Below are 16,413 nucleotides of genomic sequence, written 5' to 3'. Positions count from 1 at the left end.
TTAATGTGCTCACCACCTACCTTGTTACTGTGCTCACCACATACCTTGTTAATGTGCTCACCACCTACCTTGATGTACTCACCACCTACCTTGATGTGCTCACCAGGAAAGTTTCCCATCCCTGCTGCGTGTGCTTGGTGCAGTGCTAAAGTCCAGGGATCAGGAAGCAGCCGTGTTGACCCCTGAAGAGCAGGACATGACAGCCCTGTTGCTCAAACACCTGACCCCAGCCACTGCTGTGTGTATCACGGCTGAGGGCCTGAATGTCCTGCTGACAGCACTCACCTGCCCCATGGTGGCCGCAGGTCAGACCACCCAGCAGCTGGCTCTACACCAGGTAAGCCACACCTTGACTCTCCCTAGAGCTCAATATGTCTATGTTTAAAGTTGACTCTCCCTAGAGCTCAATATGTCTATGTTTAAAGTTCACTTATAGCTCAATATGTCTATGTTTAAAGTTGACTCTCCCTAGAGCTCAATATGTCTATGTTTAAAGTTCACTTATAGCTCAATATGTCTGTTTGAAGTTGACTCTCCCTAGAGCTCAATATGTCTATGTTTAAGGTTCACTTATAGCTCAATATGTCTATGTTTAAAGTTTACTTAAGCTCAATATGTCTTTGTAATAAAATTTACTTAAGCTCAATATGTCTATGTTTAAAGTTGACTCTCCCTATAGCTCAATATGTCTATGTTTAAAGTTGACTCTCCCTATAGCTCAATATGTCTATGTTTAAAGTTGACTCTCCCTAGAGCTCAATATGTCTATGTTTAAAGTTGACTCTCCCTATAGCTCAATATGTCTATGTTTAAAGTTGACTCTCCCTATAGCATAATGTCTAGGCCTGAAATGGCCACCAAGAAGCATAGAAAAGGATGCTATATGGTGTTAGAAAATAATAAAAGATGTCCTATCTTCTATTAGAGAGCCATTTTACTCTGCATTTAACATAAAACTGCTGATAATTATTGATCTAAGGCAGCTCTCAACATATCAATCAGTCCAGTTTTGTCTTTTGTCTCTTCATCCTGCACCAAATCTTGTGTCTCTTCATCCTGCACCAAATCTTGTGTCTCTTCATCCTGCACCAAATCTTGTGTCTCTTCATCCTGCACCAAATCTTGTGTCTCTTCATCCTGCACCAAATCTTGTGTCTCTTCATCCTGCACCAAATCTTGTGTCTCTTCATCCTGCACCAAATCTTGTGTCTCTTCATCCTGCATCAAATCTTGTCTCTTCATCCTGCATCAAATCTTGTGTCTCTTCATCCTGCACCAAATCTTGTGTCTCTTCACCCTGCACCAAATCTTGTGTCTCTTCATCCTGCACCAAATCTTGTGTCTCTTCATCCTGCACCAAATCTTGTGTCTCTTCATCCTGCACCAAATCTTGTGTCTCTTCACCCTGCACCAAATCTTGTGTCTCTTCATCCTGCACTAAATCTTGTCTCTTCATCCTGCACTAAATCTTGTGTCTCTTCATCCTGCACTAAATCTTGTGTCTCTTCATCCTGCACCAAATCTTGTGTCTCTTCATCCTGCACCAAATCTTGTGTCTCTTCATCCTGCACCAAATCTTGTGTCTCTTCATCCTGCACCAAATCTTGTGTCTCTTCGTCCTGCATCAAATCTTGTGTCTCTTCGTCCTGCACCATCTCTTGTGTCTCTTAATCCTGCACCATCTCTTGTGTCTCTTCATCCTGCACCATCTCTTGTGTCTCTTCATCCTGCACCAAATCTTGTGTCTCTTCATCCTGCACCAAATCTTGTGTCTCTTCATCCTGCACCATCTCTTGTGTCTCTTCATCCTGCACCAAATCTTGTGTCTCTTCATCCTGCACCAAATCTTGTGTCTCTTCATCCTGCACCAAATCTTGTGTCTCTTCATCCTGCACCATCTCTTGTGTCTCTTCATCCTGCACCAAATCTTGTGTCTCTTCATCCTGCACCAAATCTTGTGTCTCTTCATCCTGCACCAAATCTTGTGTCTCTTCATCCTGCACCATCTCTTGTGTCTCTTCATCCTGCACCAAATCTTGTGTCTCTTCATCCTGCACCATCTCTTGTGTCTCTTCATCCTGCACCATCTCTTGTGTCTCTTCATCCTGCACCAAATCTTGTGTCTCTTCATCCTGCACCAAATCTTGTGTCTCTTCACCCTGCACCAAATCTTGTGTCTCTTCATCCTGCACCATCTCTTGTGTCTCTTCATCCTGCACCATCTCTTGTGTCTCTTCATCCTGCACCAAATCTTGTGTGTCTTCATCCTGCACCAAATCTTGTGTCTCTTCATCCTGCACCAAATCTTGTGTCTCTTCATCCTGCACCAAATCTTGTGTCTCTTCATCCTGCATCAAATCTTGTGTCTCTTCATCCTGCATCAAATCTTGTGTCTCTTCATCCTGCACCAAATATTGTGTCTCTTCATCCTGCATCAAATCTTGTGTCTCTTCATCCTGCACCATCTCTTGTGTCTCTTCATCCTGCACCAAATATTGTGTCTCTTCATCCTGCACCAAATCTTGTGTCTCTTCATCCTGCACTAAATCTTGTCTCTTCATCCTGCACTAAATCTTGTGTCTCTTCATCCTGCACTAAATCTTGTGTCTCTTCATCCTGCACCAAATCTTGTGTCTCTTCATCCTGCACCAAATCTTGTGTCTCTTCACCCTGCATCAAATCTTGTGTCTCTTCGTCCTGCACCATCTCTTGTGTCTCTTAATCCTGCACCATCTCTTGTGTCTCTTCATCCTGCACCATCTCTTGTGTCTCTTCATCCTGCACCAAATCTTGTGTCTCTTGATGCAGCTCAGCAGCAAGTTTATGGCTGCCCTGCCCCACCCCTCCCGCCAGAGTGTGTTTAAAGAACTTGTCAACATTGTGACTGATACTCGAGATGCAGATGTGGCTAGACAGTGTCGGAAGGTTGTCAAGCATGTAAGTATGACATCTCACTGACAGCTGTGTCAGTGTCACTGTGACAAATTGACAATAGTGTCATTAAGGCTATCTAACTAATCATGGTGTAAGTATGACAGTGTCTAAGTTAAGATTGATATTAATGAAAAAGTTTTGTATGAACTTGCTGGGGTCAAGTTTAATGAAATAGTTTTGTATGAACTTGCTGGGGTCAAGTTTAATGAAATAGTTTTGTATGAACTTGCTGGGGTCAAGTTTAATGAAATAGTTTTGTATGAACTTGCTGGGGTCAAGTTTAATGAAATAGTTTTGTATGAACTTGCTGGGGTCAAGTTTAATGAAATAGTTTTGTATGAACTTGCTGGGGTCAAGTTTAATGAAATAGTTTTGTATGAACTTGCTGGGGTCAAGTTTAATGAAATAGTTTTGTATGAACTTGCTGGGGTCAAGTTTAATGAAATAGTTTTGTATGAACTTGCTGGGGTCAAGTTTAATGAAATAGTTTTGTATGAACCTGCTGGGGTCAAGTTTAATGAAATAGTTTTGTATGAACTTGCTGGGGTCAAGTTTAATGAAATAGTTTTGTATGAACCTGCTGGGGTCAAGTTTAATGAAATAGTTTTGTATGAACTTGCTGGGGTCAAGTTTAATGAAATAGTTTTGTATGAACTTGCTGGGGTCAAGTTTAATGAAATAGTTTTGTATGAACTTGCTGGGGTCAAGTTTAATGAAATAGTTTTGTATGAACTTGCTGGGGTCAAGTTTAATGAAATAGTTTTGTATGAACTTGCTGGGGTCAAGTTTAATGAAATAGTTTTGTATGAACCTGCTGGGGTCAAGTTTAATGAAATAGTTTTGTATGAACTTGCTGGGGTCAAGTTTAATGAAATAGTTTTGTATGAACTTGCTGGGGTCAAGTTTAATGAAATAGTTTTGTATGGACTTGCTGGGGTCAAGTTTAATGAAATAGTTTTGTATGAACCTGCTGGGGTCAAGTTTAATGAAATAGTTTTGTATGAACTTGCTGGGGTCAAGTTTAATGAAATAGTTTTGTATGAACTTGCTGGGGTCAAGTTTAATGAAATAGTTTTGTATGAACTTGCTGGGGTCAAGTTTAATGAAATAGTTTTGTATGAACCTGCTGGTAGATGACGTTGGAGTCAAGTTTAATCACGGATGAGTTGCAGTCTGTCTTGTGTGAGTCATCAGCTGGCTCCATACGGGAGGTGAAAAGACAAAAAATGTAAGTAGTCTCAAAACTAACAAAAACTCTACTCTCAAAACTCACAAAAACGCTAATCTCAAAACTCACAAAAACTCTCGATAAAAAACCTCTCCACAAAAAACCTCTACTAAAGAATGTATGATCTAGTGAGAGATTTGTTGTATATACAGTATATACATTAGAAACGTATATTTCAGGAGTTAATCAAAAGTATATACATGAGAAACGTCTATTTCAGGCATGCGGGTAGTGTGGAGTTGGAACTAGACTGCAGGCCCTGGCAGCGTATCAGACACCTGTTTGAGATGATCCAGAACAAGAAGAAAATCCTCCAGCCTGTAGCCATTGTTCCACTGGCCTTCAGGGTCCTGGGGAGGTGAGACACTGTCTGGCCATTTCTTCAATCATCAGTAGATTCAATGTCTATTCAATGTAGCAGTGATATTTTCTAAGTAGTAATGACCATTTGAAAACTGATTCTTCACCAACCAAAACAATTGCAGGGTGCTGGATGTGGAAGACAAAGGATCTGGAGAATACATGAAGCAGCTGATTCTGGGTACCATCAGCGCCATCTGTGCTCGCAGTCTACAGGCAGAAGGTGAGGACATCTTTTTACTGGGGCCCTTGCTGTTTATTTAGTGGGACCCTCTGTTTACTGGGGCCCTTGCTGTTTATTTACTGGGACCCTCTGTGTTTACTGGGGCCCTTGCTGTTTATTTACTAGGACCCTCTGTGTTTACTGGGGCCCTTGCTGTTTATTAACTAGGACCCTCTGTGTTTACTGGGGCCCTTGCTGTTTATTTAGTGGGACCCTCTGTTTACTGGGGCCCTTGCTGTTTATTTACTAGGACCCTCTGTGTTTACTGGGGTCCTTGCTGTTTATTTACTAGGACCCTCTGTATTTACTAGGACCCTCTGTGTTTACTGGGGCCCTTGCTGTTTATTTACTAGGACCCTCTGTGTTTACTGGGCCCATCCTTATTACATGAATTAACTATGGCCAGTATGCAATGTGTTTTCTCATGGAAATTTTTTTTACCTAGTCTTTCACCTCTCTAAAAAATTTGTTTGATTTAAATGTGAAAAAAGTTGCATCAAAATGTTCCACAGAAATGTTTTCACAAAAATTGTCTACGGAAAAGTATTGACAAAAATTGTCCACTGAAAAGTTTTGACAAAAATTGTCCACTGAAAAGTTTTGAAAGAAATGTTCGACTGAAAAGTTTTGACAAACATGTTCGACTGAAAAGTTTTGACAAAAATGTTCGACAGAAAAGTTTTGACAAAAATGTTCGCCAGAAAAGTTTTGACAAAAATGTTCGACTGAAAGGTTTTGACAAAAATGTTCGACAGAAAAGTTTTGACAAAAATGTTCGACAGAAAAAATTTGACAAAAATGTTCGACAGAAAAAATTTGACAAAAATGTTTGACTGAAAGGTTTTGACAAAAATGTTCCACCATAGAGCATGTGAAGGGAGAGCACCTGAACATGGATCTGATTGTGAATTGTATCAGGAGCTCAGACAACCCCCACACACACCATCAAGCATTGCTGCTCCTTAGCTCAGCTGCCAAGATAGCTCCAGTAAGTTGACACAGAATTATAGTTAATCTGAAGGTTGTTTTGAGTTTATTTACTTTTACACAATATGATGTCCGTGTTTACATTAAGGGTTTACTTCTACACAATATAATGTCTATGTCCGTGTTTATATTTAGGGTTTCGCTCTAGACAATATGATGTCTGTGTTTACATTTAGGGTTTACTTCTACAAAATAGGATGTCTGTGTTTATATTTAGGGTTTACTTCTACACAATATGATGTCTGTGTTTATATTTAGGGTTTACTTCTACACAATATAATGTCTATGTCCGTGTTTATATTTAGGGTTTACTTCTACACAATATAATGTCTATGTCTGTGTTTATATTTAGGGTTTACTTCTACACAATATGATGTCCGTGTTTACATTTAGGGTTTACTTCTACACAATATGGTGTCCGTGTTTATATTTAGGGTTTACTTCTACACAATATGATGTCCGTGTTTACATTTAGGGTTTACTTCTACACAATATGATGTCTGTGTTTATATTTAGGGTTTACTTCTACACAATATGATGTCTGTGTTTATATTTAGGGTTTACTTCTACACAATATGATGTCTGTGTTTATATTTAGGGTTTTCTTCTACACAATATGATGTCCGTGTTTATATTTAGGGTTTACTTCTACACAATATGATATCTGTGTTTATATTTAGGGTTTACTTCTACACAATATGATGTCCGTGTTTATATTTAGGGTTTACTTCTACACAATATGATGTCCGTGTTTATATTTAGGGTTTACTTCTACACAATATGATGTCTGTGTTTATATTTAGGGTTTACTTCTACACAATATGATGTCCGTGTTTACATTTATGGGGACCAGCATTCTCCGCCAAGATGACGCTTACAGCTTCCATGTCATTGGCAAGATTCTGGACAATGTTATACCAGCTCTCATTATGGTCAGTCTACTTAATGTTTGACCACTGACCATAACCTACTTAATATCTGACCATTGACCCACTTACACAGTCTACTTAATGTTTGACCACTGACCATAACCTACTTAATATCTGACCATTGACCCACTTACATAGTCTACTTAATGTCTGACCACTGACCATAGTCTACTTAATATCTGACCACTGACCATAGTCTACTTAATATCTGACCACTGACCATAACCTACTTAATATCTGACCATTGACCCACTTACATAGTCTACTAAATATCTGACCACTGACCATAGCCTACTTAATGTCTGACCACTGACCATAGCCTCCTTAATATCTGACCACTGACCCTTAATATCTGACCACTGACCATAGCCTACTTAATATCTGACCACTGACCATAGTCTACTTAATGTCTGACCATTGACCATAGTCTACTTAATGTCTGACCATTGACCATAACCTACTTAATATCTGACCACTGACCCACTTACATAGCCTACTTAATATCTGACCACTGACCCTTAATATCTGACCACTGACCATAGCCTACTTAATATCTGACCACTGACCATAGTCTACTTAATGTCTGACCATTGACCATAGTCTACTTAATGTCTGACCATTGACCATAACCTACTTAATATCTGACCACTGACCCACTTACATAGTCTGCTTAATATCTGACCATTGACTATAGTCTACTTAATATCTGACCATTGACCATGGCCTACTAATATGTCTGACCCTTGCAGCCACTTACTGTCTGAGCATGACCTACTTAGTGCATGTCCATTGACCTACTTACCACCTGAGCACTGACCTACTTACTATTTGACCATTGACCTACTTCCTGTAACTTGATGAACCTAATGTCCCCAGGCTGCCCAAGAAAAAAGTAAAGACAAACCAGGCTTGAGGGAGAAGTCTGTAACCAAGGCCCAAGCTGCTGGATGTCAGGACATGCTGACTGTGGTGTTGCGTGTCTTTGTGGATGCCATCCCCCACATCCCCTCCCACAGAAGGTTGATGCTGTTTGAAAAGTTGGTCAGCATCCTAGGAGCAGACAGCTACCTGTGGAGGCTGGTCTTGTTGTTCATTGAGAGCGTCACAGTCAGGGGTACGCTGGAGGAGGTGCATGATGTCAAGGTCTGGATTTATATTCTTGTTGACACTGGTTAATCTCTTTCTTGTTGACACTGGTTAATCTCTTTCTGTTGACACTGGTTAATCTCTTTCTTCTGTTGACACTGGTTAATCTCTTTCTTCTGTTGACACTGGTTAATCTCTTTCTTGTTGACACTGGTTAATCTCTTTCTTGTTGACACTGGTTAATCTCTTTCTTGTTGACACTGGTTAATCTCTTTCTTCTGTTGACACTGGTTAATCTCTTTCTTGTTGACACTGGTTAATCTCTTTCTTGTTGACACTGGTTAATCTCTTTCTTCTGTTGACACTGGTTAATCTCTTTCTTGTTGACACTGATTAATCTCTTTCTTGTTGACACTGGTTAATCTCTTACTTCTGTTGCCACTGGTTAATCTCTTTCTTGTTGACACTGATTAATCTCTTTCTTGTTGACACTGGTTAATCTCTTACTTCTGTTGCCACTGGTTAATCTCTTTCTTGTTGACACTGGTTAATCTCTTACTTCTGTTGCCACTGGTTAATCTCTTTCTTCTGTTGACACTGATTAATCTCTTTCTTGTTGACACTGATTAATCTCTTTCTTGTTGACACTGATTAATCTCTTTCTTGTTGACACTGGTTAATCTCTTTCTTGTTGACACTGATTAATCTCTTTCTTCTGTTGACACTGATTAATCTCTTGTTGCCACTGGTCATGTACCTCCCACAGAATGCCGGACCACTGGCCACCACTGACCTGGAATTCCTGACAAGTCTGACAGAGAAGTTCTCCAGCCCCCAATTGCTGCAGTGCTATCAGAAGGCTGTTGACTACATGCTGAGGTTGCCTGAAGAAAAACTGGGCAGTAAGTTAGCACTTTACTGGCACATAGAGGGGTTAGATGACATTTGGCTGGTTTGTAATGACAGGGGCATATGGCAATGACAGGGGCATATGGCAATGACAGGGGCTTATGGTAATGACAGGGGCATATGGTAATGACAGGGGCATATGGTAATGACAGGGGCATATGGTAATGAACTTGTCTGGTTTCAGCTCAGGTACTCCAGCTTGACAAAGCAAGCCTGAATCTAGAGGACATGAGTGTGGAGGAGATGGAGATCTTTAGCGTGCCTTACCATTCAGCCAAGCAGCTCAGGCATTTTAAGTTTGCTACAGTCTTTGCTGTTCATCATTTGGTTGGCAGCCAACACCTAGTGGCCCAGGTAAATATCTGGCTTAGATTCATTGGTAAGTGACTTAGAGCTTTAGCTAGCCCATTTATCAATCAAACACAAACTTACTGTTGCAGATGGCAGAGGCAGAGCCTAGCCTTTTCCTTAAAGGTTATCAGAGTCTCATGGAAACCATTCTTCGCTTGATTGGTCAGGTGACTGTGTCACATGACCAACATAAAGACACAAGTAGTGCAAGGTTTTGGAGGATTTTACTCAATAAAAGTCAAGATCTCATGGATAGTGTAAGTCATGGGAAAGGTTGACAGTATACAGTTGTCTTGTTGACTGAGCTGTCTTGTTGACTGAAGTGTCTTGTTGACTGAGCTGTCTTGTTGACTGAGCTGTCTTGTTGAATGGGCTGTCTTGTTGACTGAGCTGTCTGGTTGACTGAGCTGTCTTGTTGACTGAGCTGTCTTGTTGACTGGGCTGTCTTGTTGACTGAGCTGTCTTGTTGAATGGGCTGTCTTGTTGACTGAGCTGTCTTGTTGACTGAGCTGTCTTGTTGACTGGGCTGTCTTGTTGACTGGGCTGTCTTGTTGACTGAGCTGTCTGGTTGACTGCTGTCTTGTTGACTGGGCTGTTGACTGAGCTGTCTTGTTGACTGGGCTGTTGACTGAGCTGTCTTGTTGACTGGGCTGTTGACTGAGCTGTCTTGTTGACTGAGCTGTCTTGTTGACTGAGCTGTCTTGTTGACTGAGCTGTCTTGTTGACTGAGCTGTCTTGTTGAATGGGCTGTCTTGTTGACTGAGCTGTCTGGTTGACTGCTGTCTTGTTGACTGAGCTGTCTTGTTGACTGAAGTGTCTTGTTGACTGAGCTGTCTTGTTGACTGGGCTGTCTTGTTGACTGGGCTGTTGACTGAGCTGTCTTGTTGACTGTCTTGTTGACTGTCTTGTTGACTGAGCTGTCTTGTTGACTGAGCTGTCTTGTTGACTGGGCTGTTGACTGAGCTGTCTTGTTGACTGGGCTGTTGACTGAGCTGTCTTGTTGACTGAGCTGTCTTGTTGACTGAGCTGTCTTGTTGACTGAGCTGTCTTGTTGACTGAGCTGTCTTGTTGGCTGAGCTGTCTTGTTGGCTGAGCTGTCTTGTTGACTGAGCTGTCTTGTTGAATGGGCTGTCTTGTTGACTGAGCTGTCTGGTTGACTGCTGTCTTGTTGACTGAGCTGTCTTGTTGACTGAAGTGTCTTGTTGACTGAAGTGTCTTGTTGACTGAGCTGTCTTGTTGACTGAGCTGTCTTGTTGACTGGGCTGTTGACTGAGCTGTCTTGTTGACTGGGCTGTTGACTGAGTTGTCTTGTTGACTGGGCTGTTGACTGAGCTGTCTTGTTGACTGAGCTGTCTTGTTGACTGAGCTGTCTTGTTGACTGTCTTGTTGACTGAGCTGTCTTCTTGACTGGGCTGTCTTGTTGACTGGGCTGTCTTGTTGACTGAGCTGTCTGGTTGACTGCTGTCTTGTTGACTGAGCTGTCTTGTTGACTGAAGTGTCTTGTTGACTGAGCTGTCTTGTTGACTGGGCTGTCTTGTTGACTGAGCTGTCTTGTTGACTGGGCTGTTGACTGAGCTGTCTTGTTGACTGAGCTGTCTTCTTGACTGAGCTGTCTTGTTGACTGAGCTGTCTTGTTGACTGAGCTGTCTGGTTGACTGAAGTGTCTTGTTGACTGAAGTGTCTTGTTGACTGGGCTGTCTTGTTGACTGGGCTGTCTTGTTGACTGGGCTGTTGACTGAGCTGTCTTGTTGACTGGGCTGTTGACTGAGTTGTCTTGTTGACTGGGCTGTTGACTGAGCTGTCTTGTTGACTGAGCTGTCTTGTTGACTGAGCTGTCTTGTTGACTGAGCTGTCTTGTTGACTGTCTTGTTGACTGAGCTGTCTTGTTGACTGGGCTGTCTTGTTGACTGGGCTGTTGACTGAGCTGTCTTGTTGACTGGGCTGTTGACTGAGTTGTCTTGTTGACTGGGCTGTTGACTGAGCTGTCTTGTTGACTGAGCTGTCTTGTTGACTGAGCTGTCTTGTTGAATGGGCTGTCTTGTTGACTGAGCTGTCTGGTTGACTGAAGTGTCTTGTTGACTGAGCTGTCTTGTTGACTGGGCTGTTGACTGAGCTGTCTTCTTGACTGAGCTGTCTTGTTGACTGAGCTGTCTTGTTGACTGAGCTGTCTTGTTGACTGAGCTGTCTGGTTGACTGAAGTGTCTTGTTGACTGAGCTGTCTTGTTGACTGAGCTGTCTTGTTGACTGAGCTGTCTTGTTGACTGAGCCTTGATGTTGCAGCTTGTGAATCTCCTGCCTGACTCCATGTTCATGGAAGTTGTGTCTGGTTTGATGGGCCACAGCTTGCCGCTGGTACAGAAACGCGCCATTGAACTCCTCAACACCAAATTACAGCACTACAAGGACAACATCACCAGTGGCCAGGTCAGGTTCTACTCCTTTTTATTTTATTTCACATGGGTTGTGAGCTTGTCACTTGATGATGAGGGCTGTTAAAATGGGAATGTCCTAAAGCTAGTATAAAATGTTTGAGCTTGTCACTTGATGATGAGGGCTGTTAAAATGGGAATGTCCTAAAGCTGGTATAAAATGTTTTTTTCTCTCAGAGCAAGATGTTGGTGACAATGGCAGGACGGCTGAAATGTATTGTGCACCAGTCTCTAGTCAAGGGAGATAAGTCTAAAGAAGAGGATCTGCTCATTGGCCAGACTGGCCTTTACAGCTTAAAAGTTTTGTGTCGTATCCTGGGAGCCAAGAACCACAAACAGTTCATTGAGGTAGTCACATCATATTTGTCATATGTTCTGTGGGGTAGTCACTTCATATTTGTCATATGTTCATTGAGGTAGTCACTTCATATTTGTCATATGTTCATTGAGGTAGGCACTTCATATTTGTCATATGTTCATTGAGGTAGTCACTTCATATTTGTCATATGTTCATTGAGGTAGGCACTTCATATTTGTCATATGTTCATTGAGGTAGTCACTTCATATTTGTCATATGTTCATTGAGGTAGTCACTTCATATTTGTCATATGTTCATTGAGGTAGGCACTTCATATTTGTCATATGTTAATTGAGGTAGTCACTTCATATTTGTCATATGTTCATTGAGGTAGTCACTTCATATTTGTCATATGTTCATTGAGGTAGGCACTTCATATTTGTCATATGTTCATTGAGGTAGCTCCCTCATTCATTCTGTGAGGTAGTCCCCTCATTAAGTGAGATAGCCCTCTTATTAAGTGAGATAGTCCATTAAGTGAGGTAGCCACCTTTTTTAGTGAGGTAGCCCCCTCATTAAGTGAAATAGCTCCCTCATTAAGATAGGTAGTCCCCTCATTAAGTGAGGTAGCCCCCTCATTAAGTGAAATAGCCCCCTCATTAATTGAGGTAGCTCCCTCATTAATTGAGGTAGCTCCCTCATTAAGTGAAGTAGCTCCCTCATTAAGTGAGGTAGTCCCCTCATTAAGTGAGGTAGTCCCCTCATTCAGTGAGGTAGCCCCCTCATTAAGATAGGTAGTCCCCTCATTAAGTGAAATAGTCCCCTCATTAATTGAGGTAGCTCCATCATTAAGTGAGGTAGCTACCTCATTAAGTGAGGTAGCTCCCTCATTAAGTGGGGTAGCCCCCTCATTAAGTGAGGTAGCCCCCTCATTAAGTGAGGTAGTCCCCTCATTAAGTGAGGTAGTCCCCTCATTCAGTGAGGTAGCCCCCTCATTAAGATAGGTAGTCCCCTCATTAAGTGAAATAGTCCCCTCATTAATTGAGGTAGCTCCATCATTAAGTGAGGTAGCCCCCTCATTAAGTGAGGTAGTCCCCTCATTAAGTGAGGTAGTCCCCTCATTCAGTGAGTTAGCCCCCTCATTAAGATAGGTAGTCCCCTCATTAAGTGAAATAGTCCCCTCATTAATTGAGGTAGCTCCATCATTAAGTGAGGTAGCTACCTCATTAAGAGAGGTAGCTCCCTCATTAAGTGGGGTAGCCCCCTCATTAAGTGAGGTAGCCCCCTCATTAAGTGAGGTAGCCCCCTCATTAAGTGAGGTAGACCCCTCATTAAGTGAGGTAGTCCCCTCATTAAGTGAGGTAGCCCCCTCATTAAGTTAGGTAGTCCCCTCATTAAGTGAGGTAGTCCCCTCATTAAGTGAGGTAGCCCCCTCATTAAGTGAGGTAGCCCCCTCATTAAGTGAGGTAGCCCCCTCATTAAGTGAGGTAGCCCCCTCATTAAGTGAGGTAGTTTCCTCGTTAAGTGAGGTAGTCCCCTCATTAAGGGAGGTAGCCCCCTCATTAAGTGAGGTAGCCCCCTCATTAAGTGAGGTAGTTTCCTCATTAAGTGAGGTAGTCCCCTCATTAAGTGAGGTAGTCCCCTCATTCAGTGAGGTAGCCCCCTCATTAAGATAGGTAGTCCCCTCATTAAGTGAAATATTCCCCTCATTAATTGAGGTAGCTCCATCATTAAGTGAGGTAGCCCCCTCATTAAGTGAGGTAGTCCCCTCATTAAGTGAGGTTGTCCCCTCATTCAGTGAGGTAGCCCCCTCATTAAGATAGGTAGTCCCCTCATTAAGTGAAATAGTCCCCTCATTAATTGAGGTAGCTCCATCATTAAGTGAGGTAGCTACCTCATTAAGTGAGGTAGCTCCCTCATTAAGTGGGGTAGCCCCCTCATTAAGTGAGGTAGCCCCCTCATTAAGTGAGGTAGCCCCCTCATTAAGTGAGGTAGTCCCCTCATTAAGTGAGGTAGTCCCCTCATTAAGTGAGGTAGCCCCCTCATTAAGTTAGGTAGTCCCCTCATTAAGTGAGGTAGTCCCCTCATTAAGGGAGGTAGCCCCCTCATTAAGTGAGGTAGCCCCCTCATTAAGTGAGGTAGTTTCCTCATTAAGTGAGGTAGCCCCCTCATTAAGTGAGGTAGTCTCCTCATTAAGGGAGGTAGTCCCCTCATTAAATGAGGTAGCCCCCTCATTTAATGAGGTAGCCCCCTCATTAAGTGAGGTAGTCCCCTCATTAAGGGAGGTAGTCCCCTCATTAAATGAGGTAGCCCCCTCATTAAGTGAGGTAGCCCCCTCATTAAGTGAGGTAGTCCCCTCATTAAGGGAGGTAGTCCCCTCATTAAATGAGGTAGCCCCCTCATTAAGTGAGGTAGCCCCCTCATTAAGTGAGGTAGCACCCTCATTAAGTGAGGTAGCCCCCTCAAGCCAGCCTGACTATCACCTGCAGGTGCTGCAAGTCTGTGTGAAAGTCTTGACCAGACATGCAGACAAGAACGGACTGGTCTCAGCCTCCTGTATGCTGTGTATAGCAGAGATAGTCAGCAGTACCACAGTCCACACAGTCCAGTATCTGGGAGACTTCATGCCATTAATCATCCATCATCTGCAGTCCAAGGCCATCACACAGTCAGTTTTATTTACACTCTCACACAACTGTCATCTCTCTCACACATCTGTCATCTCTCTCACACATCTGTCATCTCTCTCACACATCTCTCATCTCTCTCACACATCTCTCATCTCTCTCACACATCTCTCATCTCTCTCACACATCTGTCATCTCATCTCTCTCACACATCTGTCATCTCTCTCACACATCTGTCATCTGTCTCACACATCTGTCATCTCTCTCACACATCTGTCATCTCTCTCACACATGTCATCTCTCTCACACATCTGTCATCTCTCTCACACATCTGTCATCTCTCTCACACATCTGTCATCTCTCTCACACATCTGTCATCTCTCTCACACATCTGTCATCTCTCTCACACATCTGTCATCTCTATCACACATCTGTCACCTCTCCCTGTCACCCTTTTGTCTGACATTGTGTGTTTCAGAAATGAAGTTTTGCTATTGGCAGCTGTGAGCTCCCTTCAGAAGATGATAGAAACACTAGCCTTGTTTCTTAGCCCCTATCTCTTGAGCATTTTTGTACAAGTAGGTTTCTCTTGTTAAACACTGTTACACTTTGTCAATACATCCTTTACCTTTTATGACTTTAGTACTAATCATAGATGGTTAGGTGTCATTTACCCACCAGGGATGGTTAGATGTCATTTACCCACCAGGGATGGTTAGATGCCATTTACCCACCAGGGATGGTTAGATGCCATTTACCCACCAGGGATGGTTAGATGTCATTTACCCACCAGGGATGGTTATATGTCATTTACCCACCAGGGATGGTTAGATGTCATTTACCCACCAGGGATGGTTAGATGTCATTTACCCACCAGGGATGGTTAGATGCCATTTACCCACCAGGGATGGTTAGATGTCATTTACCAATCAGGGATGAGTTGCAATGTTTTCAACTTTGACCCCAGTTTGTTTTGACTTGGTTTCCTTAAGGTGTGCGTCATCCATTCAGTTGTCAGCAGCCAGCCAGAAGCTCACAGACCTACAGTGTCACAGAAACTAAAGCTGATATGGTGAGTTCTATTTGACTATCTAGTTGTTGGCGTTAGATGGACTGGTGACATCTGAGTTGTGGTGATGGTGGCATTTGGTGGACTGTTGACATCTGAGTTATGGTGATGATGGCATTTGATGGACTGTTGACATCTGAGTTATGGTGATAGTCGCATTTGATGGACTGGTGACATCTGAGTTATAGTGATGGTGGCATGTGATGGACTTGTGACATATGAGTTATGGTGATGGTGGCATTTGATGGACTGTTGACATCTGAGTTATGGTGGTGATGGCATTTGATGGACTGTTGACATCTGAGCTATGCTGATGGTGGCATGTGATGGACTTGTGACATATGAGTTATGGTGATGGTGGCATTTGATGGACTGTTGACATCTGAGTTATGGTGATGGTGGCATTTGATGGACTGTTGACATCTGAGTTATGGTGGTGATGGTGGCATTTGATGGACTGGTGACATCTGAGTTATGGTGATGGTGGCATTTGATGGACTGTTGACATCTGAGTTATGGTGATGGTGGCATTTGATGGACTGTTGACATCTGAGTTATGGTGGTGATGGTGGCATTTGATGGACTGGTGACATCTGAGTTATGGTGCTAGTTGATGGTGGCATTTGATGGACTGTTGACATCTGAGTTATGGTAGTGATGGTGGCATTTGATGGACTGGTGACATCTGAGTTATGGTGCTAGTTGATGGTGGCATTTGATGGACTGGTGACATCTGAGTTATGGTAATAGTGATGATGGTGGCATTTGATGGACTGGTGACATCTGAGCTATGGTGATGGTGGCATTTTATGGACTGGTGACATCTGAGTTATGGTGATAGTGGTGATGGTGGCATTTGATGGACTGTTGACATCTGAGTTATGGTGGTGATGGTGGCATTTGATGGACTGGTGACATCTGAGTTATGGTGCTAGTTGATGGTGGCATTTGATGGACTGTTGACATCTGAGTTATGGTAGTGA

General features: G+C 42.7%; 1 protein-coding gene across 1 annotated transcript in view; it reads left to right on the top strand.

The window, feature by feature from the left end:
* The window catches only part of LOC131957461 (HEAT repeat-containing protein 1), a 48,912-nt gene that overhangs the window by 21,303 nt on the left and 11,196 nt on the right, over positions 1 to 16,413 (top strand). Inside the window, exons 21-36 of the mRNA XM_059322296.1 lie at positions 107 to 337; positions 2,809 to 2,937; positions 4,068 to 4,162; positions 4,383 to 4,520; positions 4,648 to 4,745; positions 5,612 to 5,733; positions 6,536 to 6,664; positions 7,538 to 7,804; positions 8,514 to 8,649; positions 8,841 to 9,010; positions 9,097 to 9,264; positions 11,288 to 11,431; positions 11,614 to 11,784; positions 14,224 to 14,402; positions 14,840 to 14,939; positions 15,354 to 15,433. Of these exons, the coding sequence (XP_059178279.1) occupies positions 107 to 337; positions 2,809 to 2,937; positions 4,068 to 4,162; positions 4,383 to 4,520; positions 4,648 to 4,745; positions 5,612 to 5,733; positions 6,536 to 6,664; positions 7,538 to 7,804; positions 8,514 to 8,649; positions 8,841 to 9,010; positions 9,097 to 9,264; positions 11,288 to 11,431; positions 11,614 to 11,784; positions 14,224 to 14,402; positions 14,840 to 14,939; positions 15,354 to 15,433 (2,357 nt within the window). The remainder of the gene's footprint in view (positions 1 to 106; positions 338 to 2,808; positions 2,938 to 4,067; positions 4,163 to 4,382; positions 4,521 to 4,647; positions 4,746 to 5,611; positions 5,734 to 6,535; positions 6,665 to 7,537; positions 7,805 to 8,513; positions 8,650 to 8,840; positions 9,011 to 9,096; positions 9,265 to 11,287; positions 11,432 to 11,613; positions 11,785 to 14,223; positions 14,403 to 14,839; positions 14,940 to 15,353; positions 15,434 to 16,413) is intronic.

Source organism: Physella acuta, unplaced genomic scaffold (assembly GCF_028476545.2).
Source record: "Physella acuta isolate Inbredline_101_S28 unplaced genomic scaffold, ASM2847654v3 ptg000081l, whole genome shotgun sequence".
Classification (NCBI taxonomy): domain Eukaryota; kingdom Metazoa; phylum Mollusca; class Gastropoda; family Physidae; genus Physella; species Physella acuta.
This window is presented reverse-complemented; position numbering and strand designations above follow the sequence as displayed.